General features: G+C 37.7%; 1 protein-coding gene across 1 annotated transcript in view; it reads left to right on the top strand.

Annotated features, from left to right (window-relative positions):
* Nucleotides 1-18,317, top strand: part of CSMD3 (CUB and Sushi multiple domains 3) — a 1,170,241-nt gene that overhangs the window by 599,635 nt on the left and 552,289 nt on the right. The window contains exon 12 of the mRNA XM_049093360.1: nt 5,182-5,285. Coding sequence (XP_048949317.1) covers nt 5,182-5,285 — 104 coding nt within the window. The remainder of the gene's footprint in view (nt 1-5,181; nt 5,286-18,317) is intronic.

Below are 18,317 nucleotides of genomic sequence, written 5' to 3'. Positions count from 1 at the left end.
AAATGCATGCTGAGAAATGGAATATCTGAGTCATAAGATGAAGTCTTATTTTTTTTTTGAAGTCTTATTTTATAGCAATAAGAGTTAAGCCAATTTCTGTTGGTTCAGGGACTCACATATTGGCCAGAAGAACACAATCTAGAGCTCCCAAACCAACATCCTCATATATAGACTCTTGATATATGTCAAAGTCTTCCATGCAGATCACTGGGGAAAGGAGGTCTATTAACAACATGGTTATGAACACTATTAAATAGTTTCTGGTTCAAGAAATAAAAGTCCAGGGCCAGAAGGCTTCCCAGGGGAATTCTATCAAACATTTAAAAAAGAAACCATACCTAATCTACTAAAGCTGTAACTGAAAGATAGAAAGAGATGGAATACTTCCAAACTCGTTCTATGAGGCCAGCATCACCTTAATTCCAAAACCAGACAAAGACCCCACCAAAAAGGAGAATTATAGACCAATATCCCTGATGAATATGGGTGCAAAAATTCTCAACAAGATACTAGCCAATAGGATACAACAAACACTAATAAGATTATTCACCATGACCAAGTGGGATTTATCCCCTGGATCCAAGGCTGGTTCAACACTCATAAAGCAATCAATGTGATAGATCATATCAGCAAGAGAAAAAACAAGAACCATATGATCCACTCAATAGATACAGAGAAAGCATCTGACAAAATACAACATCCATTCCTGATCAAAACTCTTCAGAGTGTAGGGATAGAGGGAACATTCCTCAGCATCTTAAAAGCCATCTATGAAAAGCCCACAGCAAATATCATTCTCGATAGGGAAACACTGGGAGCCTTTCCCCTAAAATCAGGAACAGGACAGGGATGTCCACTCTCACCACTGCTATTCAACATAGTACTAGAAGTCCTTGCCTCAGCAATCAGGCAACAAAAAGAAATAAAAAGTATCCAAATTGGCAAAGAAGAAGTCAAACTCTCCTTCTTCGCAGATGACATGATACTGTACGTAAAGAAACCAAAAGAATCCGCGCGAAGATCGCTAGAACTCATACAGCAATTCGGCAGTGCGGCAGGATACAAAATCAATGCCCAGGAGTCAGTGGCATTTCTACACACTAACAATGAGACTGAAGAAAGAGAAATTAAGGAGTCAATCCCATTTACAACTGCACCCAAAAGCATAAGATACCTAAGAATAAACCTAACCAAAGAGGTAAAGGACCTATACCCTAAAAACTACAGAACACTTCTGAAAGAAATTGAGGAGGACACAAAGAGATGAAAAAATATTTCATGCTCATGGATTACAAGAATTAATATTGTGAAAATGTCAATACTACCCAGGGCAATTTACACATTTAATGCAATCCCTATCAAAATACCTTGGATTTTCTTCAGAGAGTTGGAAGAAATTATCTTAAGATTTGTGTGGAATCAGAAAAGACCCCAAATAGCCAGGGGAATATTAAAAAAGAAAACCATAGCTGGGGGCATCACAATGCCAGATTTCAGGTTGTACTACAAAGCTGTGGTCATCAAGACAGTGTGGTACTGGCACAAAAACAGACACATAGATCAGTGGAACAGAATAGAGAATCCAGAAGTGGCCCCTGAACTTTATGGTCAACTAATATTCGACAAAGCAGAAAAGACTATCCACTGGATAAAGTACAGTCTCTTCAATAAATGGTGCTGGGAAAATTGGACATCCACATGTAGAGGAATGAAGCTGGACCACTCTCTTACACCATACACAAAGATAAACTCAAAATGGATGAAAGATCTAAATGTGACACAAGAGTCCATCAAGAACACAGGCAACACCCTTTTTGAACTCGGCCACAGTAACTTCTTGCAAGATACATCCATGAAGGCAATAGAAACAAAAGCAAAAATGAACTATTGGGACTTCATCAAGATAAGAAGCTTTTGCACAGAAAAATAAACAGTCAACAAAACTAAAAGACAACCTACAGAATGGGAGAAGATATTTGTAAATGACCTATCAGATAAAGGGCTAGTATCCAAGATCTATAAAGAACTTGTTAAACTCAACAGCAAAGAAACAATCCAATCATGAAATGGGCAAAAGACATGAACAGAAATCTCACAGAGGAAGACATAGACATGGCCAACATGCACATGAGAAAATGCTCTGCATCACTTGCCATCAGGGAAATACAAATCAAAACCACAATGAGATACCACCTCACACCGGTGAGAATGGGGAAAATTAACAAGGCAGGAAACAACAAATGTTGAAGAGGATGTGGAGAAAGGGGAACCCTCTTGCATTGTTGGTGGGAATGTGAATTGGTGCAGCCACTCTGGAAAACTGTGTGGAGGTTCCTCAAAGAGTTAAAAATAGACCTGCCCTACGACCCAGCAATTGCACTGCTGAGGATTTACCCCAAAGATACAGATGCAGTGAAACGCTGGGACACCAGCGATGCTGGTGCACCCCGATGTTTATAGCAGCGATGTCCACAATAGCCAAACTGTGGAAGGAGCCTCGGTGTCCATCGAAAGATGAATGGATAAAGAAGATGTGGTTTAGGGGATCCCTGGGTGGCTCAGCGGTTCAGCGCCTGCCTTTGGCCCGGGGCATGATCCTGGAGTCCTGGGATCAAGTCCCGCGTCCGGCTCCTGGCATGGAGCCTGCTTCTTCCGCCTGTGTCTCTGCTTCTCTCTCTCTCTATGTCTATCATGAACAAATAAATAAAATCTTAAAAAAAAAAAAAAGAAGATGTGGTCTATGTATACAATGGAATATTCCTCAGCCATTAGAAACGACAAATACCCACCATTTGCTTCAACGAGGATGGAACTGGAGGGTATTATGCTGAGTGAAGTAAGTCAATCGGAGAAGGACAAATATATGGTCTCATTCATTTGGGGAATATAAAAAATAGTGAAAGGAAATAAAGGGGAAAGGAGAAAAAATGAGTGGGAAATATCAGAAAGGGAGACAGAACATGAAAGACTCCTAACTCTGGGAAACGAACAAGGGGTGGAGGAAAGGGAGGTGGGCGGGGGGTGTGGGTGACTGGGTGAAGGGCACTGAGGGGGGCACTTGATGGGATGAGCACTGGGTGTTATGCTATATGTTGGCAAATTGAATTCCAAATAAATAAATAAATAAATAAATAAATAAATAAATAAATAAATAACAAGCAAAAAAAAAACCCCACAAATGTATATCTTTAGGTTATTTTCTTAAAAGCATTATTTCTGGAAAATAAGCAAATAATTCAATTTCATGATATTGTGCCATAAGGTTTTCCAAAATTATTTTACCAATTTAAATGCTCACAATTTGTGTACATTAGATTTCATTTTTTCTATCAATCTAGAGAGTGTGAAAAGTGATTTTTTTTTTGTATTTTCTTCATTAACAATTAAGCTGTATATATTTTTATATGCATTAATTTATGCTTCCTTTTCTGTGACATGACTATTTGTATTTTGGCTATTTTTCACCTTATGGCTTATTTATTTATTTGGGGGGAATAGGGGCAAAGGTAGAGAGAGAGAGAGAATCCCAAGCAGGTCCCACGCTCAGTGTGGAGCCTGGTGTAGGGCCCAATCTCACATGTTGTTTATAATAGCAAAAAAAAAAAAAAAAAAAGAAAGAAAGAAAGAAAAAGAAAAAAGAAAAACAAGCTAAATTTCTATTAACATGCAGTTATCAATTTAGAGTATCTGTATGTAACTCAGTATAGAACAGGGAAATGCATTTTTTTTAACTGCAGCCATGTAAACTGTACAACTTAGTGTTTTCATATATTTTACATTTAAATTTGACCAAAACAATTGTTTTCGTTAATGTTAATATAAAAGCATTAAAAAATCAAGAGATGGGAATAATAAAAAAAATTATTTTAAGGATTTTATTTATTTATTAATTAGAGACACACAGAGAGAGGCAGAGACATAGGCAGAGAGAGAACCTGGCTCCTCAAGGGGAGCTGGATGGGGCAGGATCCCAGGACTCCTGTTCCACACCCTGAGCTGAAGGCAGACACTCAACTGCTGAGCCATCCAAGTGTCCCCCCAAAATTGTTATAAAGCCTAGAAAATCCAGAATATAAAATCTTTCATTTTTTAGAATTTCTTTTTATGATACCAAGGTAACAGTTATGAAAATTATCAGAGAGATAATTTTTTAATTTATTCTTTACTAAAATTGGCAACCTCAGGCATTCATTTTTTTTCATTTGGGGATGAATAATATTTTATTATTAATTATTTTTTTGCTCAAAGCATGATTATATAGAGGACAGTATTTATGTAATTTCTTCCTGCACTGATTCTTAATTACATTATTATTATTTAATATCATACTAGGTTCCTTATTTAAGAATTACAATTTTAGGGATGCCTGGGTGGCTCAGTGGTTGAGCATCTGCCTTTGTCTCAGGGTGTAATCCTGGTCTGGGCATCAAGTCCCTCATCAGGGTCCCCGTGAGGAGTCTGCTTCTCCTGCTGCCTATGTGTCTGCTTCCCTCTCTGTTTCTCTCACGATTAAATCAATAAAAAATCTTTTTTTTTAATGCAATTTTATTAAATATGAATTTTTGCATAGACAATATAAACAATGTATGAATGCATGATTATATTTTAGTAAGAAATAATGCTAAATTACTTATAGTGGTATAATTTGCTCCCAGTTTTGCTAGCTTGTTATAATCTATTTGAGAGATTCTGTTACCAAAGGATACAGAAAAATAAATCTGATACCTTTAAATCTGGCGATCTAGATTCAAATTTAGCTCTAACGTTTTTTAAGCTTTACTATTTAATGGAAATAGCACACTCTGTGTTTTTCCATGTTAGCTTTATAAAAATATATGCAAATGTATGGAAAACCACTCTCCACCTACATGTACTTTTTATAAAGCCTTCTCAAAGTAGATTTGCATTAATCATGCTTCAAATAAGAATGTTCTATAAACAGAAGCCACGCCATTTCATTGAAAAATTATTACAGAAGTTACATTACTGCAAATAAAAATCATACAAAAATTATAAAGTTTGAACTTTAGGGATAGTCTGACATAATCCATTGCCATGGTATTAAATTTACATAGATAGATGCAATAAGTCTGATATGCATTTTAAATATTTTCCTGCCTAAGTTTTAATTTTATTAAATATTGCAATATATTTGAGATGTTTGTTTCTGTTTATGCCTAGGTTATACAGATAAATTTTGAAGAATTTGATCTGGAGATTGGCTATGATACTTTGACAATCGGTGATGGGGGTGAAGTTGGAGACCCCAGGACAGTGCTCCAAGTGTAAGTGCTCAACATCTCATTTTTGACTTTGCCTATCAGGTCTTTATTAAATCTTACCCTTTCTTTCTTTTTTTTTTTTTTTTTAATTTGTCCCTCCCACTACTCCCAACAGAAGAAGCATAGTAACTTGGTGATTATGTACAACCTACATGTAATATTCTTATTAGTTCCTCTTCAGTGAGGTTTAAGGTACTTGATCCAAACAGAATTTTTTTAGAATCTATTGTAGACAGAAGCTTGTCAGAAATGGAGACTCTTAGTAAAATTGCAAGTGGTTGATTAGAGTTTATTTTAAAAAATGCCCTTGCCCTTCAAGTTTAAAAATAAAATGAAAAAATAAGTATAAGATAGATTCCAGGGGACTCATACTAGTATTGAAGACTGGTGGGTACTGTTCATTTATTGGCCATAAAATCATACCTAGCCATCGAGATCTGAAGTTTAGAGTTTTTCAGTGGTTTAATACTGGAAGTAGTTAGCAATAAACCGCTCTCAGTGTTGAAGTAGATGAAATAGATCAGGAAGAGTGTGGGCTAAAACAATCATGTATTGAAAAAAGGAAATGTTAGGAATTTATTTATTACCCAGTCCTTGGGCTAATCATTCCAATAATCTACCTCTGAAAGTGGCATGAAAAAATGCTTGGGGGAGACTATATTGTGTTCTCTACTGTGAATCTCAAAAACTTAGAGTACACTTTATCTCAGATTTCTTTTTATAACTATTGATTTTCAATTCAGCTTTTATGAATACAATGGATTTCCCTAAACCATCAAATCAAAGTTCACTCTGAGTATTTCATCTCCAGTGGGAATAAAAATTAAAGCTTCTTTCTGTGAGCATTACCTTTTAGAATGTTCAATCAATAGATCTAAATCGGTCCCCTAGTGAGAATGTGGGAGGGCTAGAAGAGAGAAAGAAAAAAAAACAAAAACAACATTATGTCTAAATAACCCTAACACCGTGAGGGTAGCATGTATGCATGCACATATACATACACACATTATCCAGATCCAGACCTTATTGTAATGACATATATCTATTTTTTTACAACTCAAAGTAAGAAGAAATAGAGCAATAACCTTATAGTTTTTAGATACTGAGAGGAAAATAAAGCAACTCTTTTTTTTTTTAAGTATGGCCATACATCTAAAAAGAGAAGAAAGAAAGAAAGAAAGAAAGAAAGAAAGAAAGAAAGAAAGAAAGAAAAAAAGAAAGAAAGAAAGAAAAAGAGTTCTTCCTTAATCAAGAAAACCTATTTAAATCCAGAACCCTGTTCTAGGCATTGAGGGTGGCTATGCCTTTGTTTCCTGACCCCATCCCCCATAATAGCTGAAGCATCTACATGCCACTCCCACTTTTACACACACCACCGCTGTCTCTTGCCACACTCCTTCATTTTCTGCATACCTACCATTCTCATTTGACCTCAATTGACTTAAAAAAATCATTAGTGGTTTTGCTGTTCATTTCAAAACTTAAATGTCAAGTGCATGTGATGTGCTTATTTCTTTTTATATTGGAAGACAGGTATGTTTTGTTTTTTTTTTTTGGTATGGTTTTTTTAAAAATAAATTTGAAAACCATATATTGAATGAATGAAATAAAAGAGTGGATATAGTAAAAAGCATGGGATATTTAAGTGAAAAAAAAAAGTCATACAGTTGGTTTTTTGAAGAATCCCAAAATTAGCTGGACAACAAAAGACCAGGTAGAGAACAAATGTGTGGATGGTAAGTGCCTTTATAACCCAAGTGAGTAGTCAAATGGAAATAAGTGTATGTCACAGACTAACATGAGTTTCCTTCCATTGATGGTAGGAAGAAGAAAAAAAAGTTACATTTTTTTCATCTTCTCACATTCCTCTTGTCATACTGTCCCTTTTCTTTGTGTAGTAGTTTTATTTTATTGTAATATTTCCCTCACTGAGAAGTTATATTAATCTTGAAAAATTTATGTGATTCCCATTTTTCTTTTATATTCTTCTGTCTGGAATCAGGAAGTGTTTCTCAAACTTGCTTTTCTCCCTCAGAAACAAATTACACTTCTCCGAAAATATAACTCTTTTCCTTGAGTAAGGATGACTATAACAGAACTTAGGCAGCACCTACTCCTGGAGGTGTTCAAATAAAAGCTGGCTAACTAGCTAACAGATTTTACAAGTTCTGGAATTAGATCAGAAGTTCCTTTGAACTCTAAGATTCTGTAATAATAGAACTTGCTGGATTTGTATCCACCAGAGAAGCTGATATAAATTTGAGAGAATCTGAATCATATTTCTCAAGGATGTTAACTTTCCAACTTTAGGACCACCCATCTGGGCATTTGGAGGACCTGGAGTAAGAATGCAAATAAATGCAAACTCACATATCAAATGCCTAAATATTAAAAGTTATAAATCCAGCTATATATCATTAAATATAGTATGTTCCATCCTCTGACCTTGACAAATACACCTTCATGGGGACCAGAAAAGACAAGTTTGAATTTAGAATTCTAGGAATTGTGTGATTTTCTTTGTTGGAACATGAAAGCATGGGCAAATGTGGTCTTAGCCCCAGCCTACATCTACTACCCACTCCTACCAACTTCAGCTCTATCCTTCACCATGTGTATGGACTTCCCAGCTTAAACATTTGAACTGGTCACACCCCTCTGCAAGCACTGCCCACTGTCCCAAGGGGTGCACATATAGGTCCTAATGATATAGGAGAGCTTGGTTTTTGTCTTATGAAGTGAAAAATGGATCTCACGGACAACAGAGAATGAGTAAAGTAATAGAAGTTTATTAAGGAGAGATACAGAGAAAGCTATCAGAAGTGAGAGGGGTGCCGACACGGTTGCCACTGAGGGCTTTGAGTGGCAGTCTTTTACTGAGAACCTAGCCAGAGAGCCCAGGCCTTGAGATTCTTGTCCAGTCTTTATTTAAGTAGGGACTATTGATAACACCTTAATGATTTCTTTCTTTTTTTTTTTTTTTAAATGATTTATTTCTTTGTGGTGTGGTGAGTTTCTGTGATTATTTAGTAACCATCAAAGGGAGATACTCTCTAACATTTTGGAGCTAGAGAGCCAGGTTTATTATTTTTCTCTCTTTTTATTGTCTTATTTCTGTTTTCTTGGGATGAACAGGAACCTGACTCTGGGCCTTTCAGTGTCCTTGGGGTTTATGAGAGTCCACAGATTTCTGGGAGCTTAACTCTGGTCTTTTCCCTTATCTTTCCCTGCCTAGCCCCATCTGCCCCTAACTCATTCCTACATCACTATGTTCTGGCCCCGGAAATATGTATCTGGAAAAGAGACCCACTTGGCTCCAGGTAGCAGGGAAATCCAGAGTATTAGGTACTAGTGAGTTGTAGAACAGTACTTCTCAAATAAATTGTAATATAGAAGATTTGTTTTTCTTTCCAATCCATCTTGAGCTGATACTTTTGTATAGTGAAAGAAAAATAAGTTCCTAGAAAAATGAAATAAAACCACATTTAAGTGCAATCCCATTATTTTTCTATCATGAAATTCACCACACAAAATTAGTCTTTCAAATTACTCTAGAAATTTCAAGAGTAATTTGAAAGACTTACTCCCAATTTCCATAGTAATAACACTATGGGCTAGAAACTAGTCTTGGATCTAGAAGAAGTGGGCAAGGGATGCCAGCAACAGGCAGACCTAACACATCCCTGGGTGAGAGTTAAGGAAAGGTCAGAGGAAGACACTCCATGGGGAAGGAATTAGGAAAGGGGTCCTTTGGCTCAGGTTTAAAAGCAAATTTACGTATGTGGCATGATAAATTGTCAAGAATTTATTTTAAAACCCCAGTTGAAAAGAATTTATTTTAAACTATACTCTTCTAACAGGTAAAACTAGTGTCCATTTAGACATCCTATTTAGCAATGTTCATTCATCAATGAACTCTTTTTTAATTTTTAAGTTTGATTCATATGCTAGTAAGTAACTTTTGGCACCAAAATTATTTTTGTAAAAAATTTTATTTTAAAAGTTTTAATAGCAGGATGCCTGGGTGGCTCAGCGGTTGAGCATCTGCCTTTGGCTAAGGGCGTGATCCTGGAGTCCCAAGATCGAGTCCCACATCGGGCTCCCTGCATGGAGCCTGCTTCTCCCTCTGCCTGTGTCTCTGCCTCTCTCTCTCTCTCTCTCTCTCTCTATATATATATATACACATATATATATATGTGTATATATGTATATATATGTGTGTGTGTGTGTGTCTCATGAATAAATAAAAGATTTAATAGCTAAAAGTGTAAAAAAAAGTGATAAAAACCCATGAAAATGGATGCATCTAACAGAAAACTACATAATATCATAATATTTGAAATTCTTTTACAAGAGGATGAATTCAAGCTATATTAATTTTATTGATTACTATAATAAAATTATATTATATTAATTGATTTAATAAACAAACAATTATTTAATAAACACAGGACACATCCCTTTGGTAAATATTTAACCAGATATAAAATATTCCAAGCTGTTCTGTTTAGGTCATTGGATTAAATTAAGCATTGGAAATATGTGGCATTTTTGTTTTTCATTTCCTTTTAATATTTAAGTTCTAAAAAATAAAGTCAATTGTCATACTCTATTCTATAAAAAATATATGTAGTCCATAAAGTCACAACATATTCAATAGTTAAAATAATGCTCCAAAAAAGGAACTAATTATGAAATATTTATAAAAACAAGTCTTGTAATGTCTTTCTCTGAAGTACAAAGCATATAGTATTTGCAATACAGTAACTTAAAAATAATTAAGGTATGTGGCGTCTCTTCACCCTGAGACCTTGGCTTCAAAGAAATACTTACAATGAACTTATCATCAATAAAATTATTAAATAATAGAGAATGCCTTATAATTGGACAGCATATGCAATACTGAGTTCTCCATATATTATTATCAAATGAAAATTCCTAAAATAATGCAATTTAAGTTGCAATCCTAAATCCACAATTCAGAGATTTGTTGCTTCTGCCATTTGCTGTCTCATAATCTGTTGCCCATTTGTACACTTGTCTCTCTCATTCATTTTCTCTTCAAGGGAGTTGCTTGGAGGGCATTTTCCCCCTTTTTGAAACAGCATTTTTTAATTTTTGGCAGCTTCATGGTGATATAGTGACAAGGGTCAATGAGAGCAGAGTGTGAATATAGCCAGCTGATAAAAATTCAGGTAATGGATTTGAACAATCATGCTATTATCTTTTAAAGGCTATTAAAATAACTTTAACTTTCTCCAGACTGTTTTCCATGTGCTTTTTTCACACTTATGTGTAAATTCACCTGATAGTGAAAATGGATGTAATAAATATGAGAGAACTAACAGTGAATTGAATTTGAATTCACCTCCAACCCTCAATTCATCTGCACAGAGAAGGAGAGGATGTTGATTGTATGTCCACCCTTCTCATGTAGATAGAACTACATGTGATGGTTGAGTATTTGATCAAGCATGTGATTCTTTTCATTTTTCTTACCTTCTTTCTCACATGTTTTGCTGTTTCCTTATTGGATTCATGGTGATACTATAAAGATTAGTGAAATAAAAAACTGCAAAATAAAATATGAGGGAAAAAAGTCTTCTATTCCTAAGATAGCTCTGGAAATTTATGAATATGCACTGTATTGATTGGATGATATTGTATTTGAACAAATATCTTAAGGGGAAAATATTGTTTTGGGTATCTAAACATGGGTAATTCTCTTACTTTGAAATTCTAATTTCTTCTAAAAAATCAATGTACAATGTAAAATTTCCTTCTCAGATATATGTGGGTATAGACTAGCAATACTTTTCCCTGGGAATTCTCTCTCTCTCTCTCTCTCTCTCTCTCTCATATTATATTCCCATAATACCTAACACAGAGCCTAAATTGCATGAATATATACCTGAATTTTTATCAACTGGCTATGTTCACACTCTGCTCTCTTTGACCCTTGTCACTATATCACCATGAAGCTGCCAGGAATTAAAAAATGCTGTTTCAAAAAGGGGGAAAATGCCCTCCAAGCAACTCCCTTGAAGAGAAAATGAATGAGAGAGACAAGTGTACAAATGGGCAACAGATTATGAGACAGCAAATGGCAGAAGCAACAAATCTCTGAATTGTGGATTTAGGATTGCAACTTAAATTGCATTATTTTAGGAATTTTCATTTGATAATAATATACGGAGAACTCATGGAGATATATATATGGAGATATATATATATATATATATATATATATATATAATTTATTCATTCATTCATTCATTCATGAGAGACACAGAGAGAAAGTGAGGCAGAGACACAGGCAGAGGGAGAAGCAGGCTCCATGCAGGGAGCCTGACGTGGGACTCGATCCCGAGTTTCCAGGATCACGCCCTGGGCTGAAGGTGATGCTAAACTGCTGAGCCACCCAGGCTGCCCTATATATACATATATATTTTTTAATGTTAAATACACACATCTTTTTTTGTTAATGTAGTTTTTAAATAAATATTTTATTTAATAATATTTTAATAAATGATATTTATATTAGCTTTCTAGAATAGATCTGTTTTGTTACGCTTATAGATTATTGTTACTGCTCTCAGTTCATTGGTCCATATGTTTTGACAAACTACTTTGTCCAAATTGTTTTTATTTATTTATTTTTTTAAGCAACTCAGTGATTCACTTTGTTAAAATCTAGGCTTCACGCTTCTTGGTATCAGACCACTACACTTGATATTTGCCTTGAGCAAACTTTCACATCCGGGAATTGTACCTTCCCAAATTTGCTTTTATACTTCCCTCTCTTAATAATGAAAAAATCTAAATACAAATAAACAACATGCACTAATGAAAGAAGGGAATATACTACATATAGCAATAAGGTTATAAAACTTTTTAAGAGATTGATGACCACAGTATAAAGAAAAAGTGCTTAGAAAATTGACCAGTGAGAAAAATCATCTGTCCCTTACCTTAAAGTTATTAAAAACAAGGAAAAGAATCTCTTCTTTTTGTTTTTTACTCTTTGTACCTCTCCTTGCCCTCCTCCACTACACACACTTACTCACTCACATGTGTTCACCATCATTTTAAGTGCCTTAAGAGCAGAGATTCTTAAACTTATCTTGGGTTTCCCATAATACCTAACACAGAGCCTAAATTGCATGAATTATAGTAAGAGAGACAAAGTTACTCTGCACCAAGACACTTACTGAGACATGTGAGCAGATATCTTTGCAAACATTAGTAAGGACATACTGTAACTTGTAGAGAGCTGCGCAGACTATCTGGATGCCTTGGTTCACTCGGGCTGCTGTCACAAAAAATACCATAGACTGAGTGGTTTATCAACAACAGAAGTTTATTTCTCACTGTTCTGAAAGTTGGAAGTCCAAGATCACAGTCCCAGGAGAATCTGTGTCTGCTTTGGATTCACTTTCTGATTCATAGATGGCCATCTTTTTACTGTGTCTGCACAAGCCAAAAAGAGGCAGCGATCTCTCTGGGGCCTCTTTTATAAGGGCAAAATTTCATTGATGAAGGTTCAGCTCTTATGAGGTAAGTAATTTCCCATCAAAGTCCCCACTTCAAAATACCCTCACTTTGGGGATTAGGTTTCAACACATAAAATGGGAGGGTGTGGGGCACATTCATTATCTGGCACTGGGAATTTCAACAACACTCACTGCTATCACCTCCAGGAAAAACAATCAAACTGACAGCAGCAATTATTTCATCCTGTGGACATTTAATGCGTATTCATGAAAATTACTTGCGGTTGGGAAGTAGCAAATAGATGCCCTTGGAACTTTAGAACTTTTTAGGCTACAATATGAAAATAATCTCTGTGACATTTTGATTTCTAGCAACAAATTATTAAATATAGAGATATCTTACTTTTATGGTTCTTCATCATTTCTTCATTGTGATACATCCTTCTATTGTAAAAACACTGATGATTTTACTAAAGAAAAAGTCAATATACTACTGTTTGCTTTGGTTTGTTCTTTGTGTATTTATTTTTGCATGGGTTGAATTGTCTAAAACAAAAAGTTTTTTAGTTAATGTTTTTCTTTTTCCTTTTAATCAGAGATATTCGTACTATGGTAGACATTTCAAAAGTGGTTGTAATAGAGAAACGAACAAAATATAGAAAAGGCATCTAAATAAGCTAGGTTTCCTCCCACTAATAGTAAATATAATCAGCACTGCATCTTGCTAGAGTGCTAAATATATAAATGAAGGGACGCTGGGTAGCTTAACAGTTGAGCATCTGTCTTCAGCTCAGGACATGATCCCGGGATCATGGATTGAATCCCACATCGGGTTCCCTGGAGGAAGCTTGCTTCTCCCTCTGCCTATGTCTCTGCACCCCCTCCCCTCTCTCTCTCATGAATAAATAAAATCTTTAAAATATATATATATTATATATATATTATATATATTATATATATATATATATAAATGAAGTATGGTACACATAGCTGAACAGAAAGATGTATGTGCTGAGGTCTTGATCTTCAGACTCTCTTTCCAAAAAACAAACATTGACACAGAAATCTATTTGTGTATGTAATAAGAACTATGATAGACATGCTCATACAGACAGAGGAGGGGCAAGATGGCAGAGGAGTAGGGTCCCCAAGTCACTTGTCCCCACCAAATTACAAGATAACCTTCAAATCATCCTGAAAATCTACGAATTCGGCCTGAGGTTTAAAAAGAGAACAGCTGGAACGCTACAGTGAGAAGAGTTCGCGCTTCTACCAAGGTAGGAAGACGGGGGGAAAACAATAAAGAAACAAAAGGCCTCCAAGGGGGAGGGGCCCCGCGAGGAGCCGGGCTGAGGCCGGGGCGAGTGTCCCCAGGACAGGAGAGCCCCGTCCCGGAGGAGCAGGAGCTGCACCGACCTTCCCGGGGGAAAGGGGCTCGCGGGGAGGTGGAGCAGGACCCAGGAGGGCGGGGATGCCCTCGGGCTCCCGGGGACACTGACGGACACCTGCGCCCCGGGACAGTGCGCCGAGCTCCCTAAGGGCTGCAGCGCGGGCGGCGGGACCGGAGCAGCTCGGGGGGCTCGGGGGCGGCTCCGCGGAGGGGGCTTCGGGGCGGGAGCAGCTTGTGGGGCTCGGGCAGAGGAAGAGGCTCCGTGCGGAGGGGGCTGCGCGGTTCCAGGAGCAGCTCGGAGGGGCTCGGGCAGCGGCTCCGCGCAGGGGGTTGCCTGGCCAGGGAGCGCGAATCCACCAGCGCAGGCTCCGGAGCACAGGGCGCCGGGACACAGCCCAGGATCCGGCCTCCCCCCGGGACAGGCAGAGGCCGGGAGGGCCCAGGACAGCGAGGACGCTCCTGCCCGACCTGAGCAGATCAGCGGCCCCGCACGGAGCCTCCACTGCGGTTGTTCCTCCCGGGGCCTCACGGGGTAAACATCCCCCACTGAGCCCTGCACCAGGCAGGGGGCAGAGCAGCCCCCCCAAGTGCTAACACCTGAAAATCAGCACAGCAGGCCCCTCCCCCAGAAGACCAGCTAGAAGGACAAGTTCCAGGGGAAGTCAAGGGACTTAAAGTACACAGAATCAGAAGATACTCCCCCGGGTTTGTGTTTTTTTTTTGTTTTTGTTTTTGTTTTTGTTTTGATTTCTGATTGCTTCCCACACCCCCCTTTTTTTCCCTTTCTTTCTTTTTCTTTCTCTTTTTCTTCTCTTTTTTCCTTTTTTTAATGCTTTTTTCTTTTTTCTCTTTCTCTTTTCTTTCCTTCTTTCTCTCCTCTCTTTTTCTCCTTTTCCCAATACAACTTGCTTTTGACCACTCTGCACTGAGCAAAATGACTAGAACGAAAACCTCACCTCAAAGGAAAGAATCTGAAACAGTCCTCCCTCCCACAGAGTTTCAAAATCTGGATTACAATTCAATGTCAGAAAGCCAATTCAGAAGCACTATTATACAGCTACTGGTGGCTCTAGAAAAAAGCATAAAGGACTCAAGAGACTTCATGACTGCAGAATTTAGAGCTAATCAGGCAGAAATTAAAGATCAATTGAATGAGATGCAATCCAAACTAGAAGTCCTAACGATGAGGGTTAACGAGGTGGAAGAACGAGTGAGTGACATAGAAGACAAGTTGATGGCAAAGAGGGAAACTGAGGAAAAAAGAGACAGACCATTAAAAGACCATGAAGCTAGATTAAGGGAAATAAACGACAGCCTGAGGAAGAAAAACCTACGTTTAATTGGTGTTCCTGAGGGCGCTGAAAGGGACAGAGGGCCAGAATATGTATTTGAACAAATCCTAGCTGAAAACTTTCCTAATATGGGAAGGGAAACAGGCATTCAGATCCAGGAAATAGAGAGATCCCCCCCTAAAATCAATAAAAACCTTCAACACCTCGACATTTAATAGTGAAGCTTGCAAATTCCAAAGATAAAGAGAAGATCCTTAAAGCAGCAAAGGACAAGAAATCCCTGACTTTTATGGGGAGGAGTATTAGGGTAACAGCAGACCTCTCCACAGAGACCTGGCAGGCCAGAAAGGGCTGGCAGGATGTATTCAGGGTCCTAAATGAGAAGAACATGCAACCAAGAATCCTTTATCCAGCAAGGCTCTCATTCAAAATGGAAGGGGAGATAAAGAGCTTCCAAGACAGGCAGCAACTGAAAGAATATGTGACCTCCAAACCAGCTCTGCAAGAAATTTTAAGGGGGACTCTTAAAATTCCCCTTTAAGAAGTTCAATGGAACAATCCACAGAAACAAGGACTGAATAGATATCATGGTGACACTAAACTCATATCTCTCAATAGTAACTCTGAACGTGAACGGGCTTAATGACCCCATCAAAAGGCGCAGGGTTTCAGACTGGATAAAAAAGCAGGACCCATCTATTTGCTGTCTACAAGAGACTCATTTTAGACAGAAGGACACCTACAGCCTGAAAATAAAAGGTTGGAGAACCATTTACCATTCGAATGGTCCTCAAAAGAAAGCAGGGGTAGCCATCCTTATATCAGATAAACTAAAATTTACCCCGAAGACTGTAGTGAGAGATGAAGAGGGACACTATCTCATACTTAAAGGATCTATCCAACAAGAGGACTTAACAATCCTCAATATATATGCCCCGAATGTGGGAGCTGCCAAATATTTAAACCAATTAATAACCAAAGTGAAGAAATACTTAGATAATAATACACTTATACTTGGTGACTTCAATCTAGCTCTTTTTACCCTCGATAGGTCTTCTAAGCACAACATCTCCAAAGAAACGAGAGCTTTAAATGATACACTGGACCAGATGGATTTCACAGATATCTACAGAACTTTACATCCAAACTCAACTGAATACACATTCTTCTCAAGTGCACATGGAACTTTCTCCAGAATAGACCACATACTGGGTCACAATCGGGTCTGAACCGACACCAAAAGATTGGGATCATCCCCTGCATATTCTCAGACCATAATGCCTTGAAATTAGAACTAAATCACAACAAGAAGTTTGGAAGGACCTCAAACACGTGGAGGTTAAGGACCATCCTGCTAAAAGATGAAAGGGCCAACCAGGAAATTAAGGAAGAATTAAAATGATTCATGGAAACTAATGAGAATAAAGATACAACCGTTCAAAATCTTTGGGATGCAACAAAAGCGGTCCTGAGGGGGAAATACATCGCAATACAAGCATCCATTCAAAAACTGGAAAGAACTCAAATACAAAAGCTAAACTTACACAGAAAGGAGCTAGAGAAAAAAACATCAGATAGATCCTACACCCAGCAGAAGAGAAGAGTTAATTAAAATTCAAGCAGAACTCAATGAAATCGAGACCAGAAGAACTGTGGAACAGATCAACAGAACCAGGAGTTGGTTCTTTGAAAGAATTAATAAGATAGATAAGCCATTAGCCAGCCTGATTAAAAAGAAGAGAGAGAAGACTCAAATTAATAAAATCACGAATGAGAAAGGAGAGATCACTACCAACACCAAGGAAATACAAACGATTTTAAAAACGTATTATGAACAGCTATACGCCAATAAATTAGGCAATCTAGAAGAAATGGACGCATTCCTGGAAAGCCACAAACTACCAAAACTGGAACAGGAAGAAATAGAAAACCTGAACAGGCCAATAACCAGGGAGGAAATTGAAGCAGTCATCAAAAACCTCCCAAGACACAAGAATCCAGGGCCAGATGGCTTCCCAGGGGATTTTTATCAAACGTTTAAAGAAGAAACCATACCTATTCTACCAAAGTTGTTTGGAAAGATAGAAAGGGATGGAGTACTTCCAAACTCGTTCTATGAGGCCAGCATCACCTTAATTCCAAAACCAGACAAAGACCCCACCAAAAAGGAGAATTACAGACCAATATCCCTGATGAACATGGATGCAAAAATTCTCAACAAGATTCTAGCCAATAGGATCCAACAATACATTAAGAAAATTATTCACCATGACCAAGTAGGATTTATCCCCGGGACACAAGGCTGGTTCAACACTCGTAAAACAATCAATGTGATTCATCATATCAGCAAGAGAAAAACAAAAAACCATATGATCCTCTCATTAGATGCAGAGAAAGCATTTGACAAAATACAGCATCCATTCCTGATCAAAACTCTTCAGAGCATAGGGATAGAGGGAACATTCCTCGACATCTTAAAAGCCATCTACAAAAAGCCCACAGCAAGTATCATTCTCAATGGGGAAGCACTGGGAGCCTTTCCCCTAAGATCAGGAACAACACAGGGATGTCCACTCTCACCACTGCTGTTCAACATAGTACTGGAAGTCCTAGCCTCAGCAATCAGACAACAAAAAGACATTAAAGGCATTCAAATTGGCAAAGAAGAAGTCAAACTCTCCCTCTTCGCCGATGACATGATACTCTACATAGAAAACCCAAAAGACTCCACCCCAGGATTGCTAGAACTCATACAGCAATTCGGTAGCGTGGCAGGATACAAAATCAATGCCCAGAAATCAGTGGCATTTCTATACACTAACAATGAGACTGAAGAAAGAGAAATTAAGGAGTCAATCCC

This window comes from Canis lupus, chromosome 13 (assembly GCF_003254725.2).
Source record: "Canis lupus dingo isolate Sandy chromosome 13, ASM325472v2, whole genome shotgun sequence".
NCBI classification, from domain to species: domain Eukaryota; kingdom Metazoa; phylum Chordata; class Mammalia; order Carnivora; family Canidae; genus Canis; species Canis lupus.
Note: the sequence above shows the minus strand (reverse complement) of the source record. Positions and strands in the feature narration are given on the sequence as shown.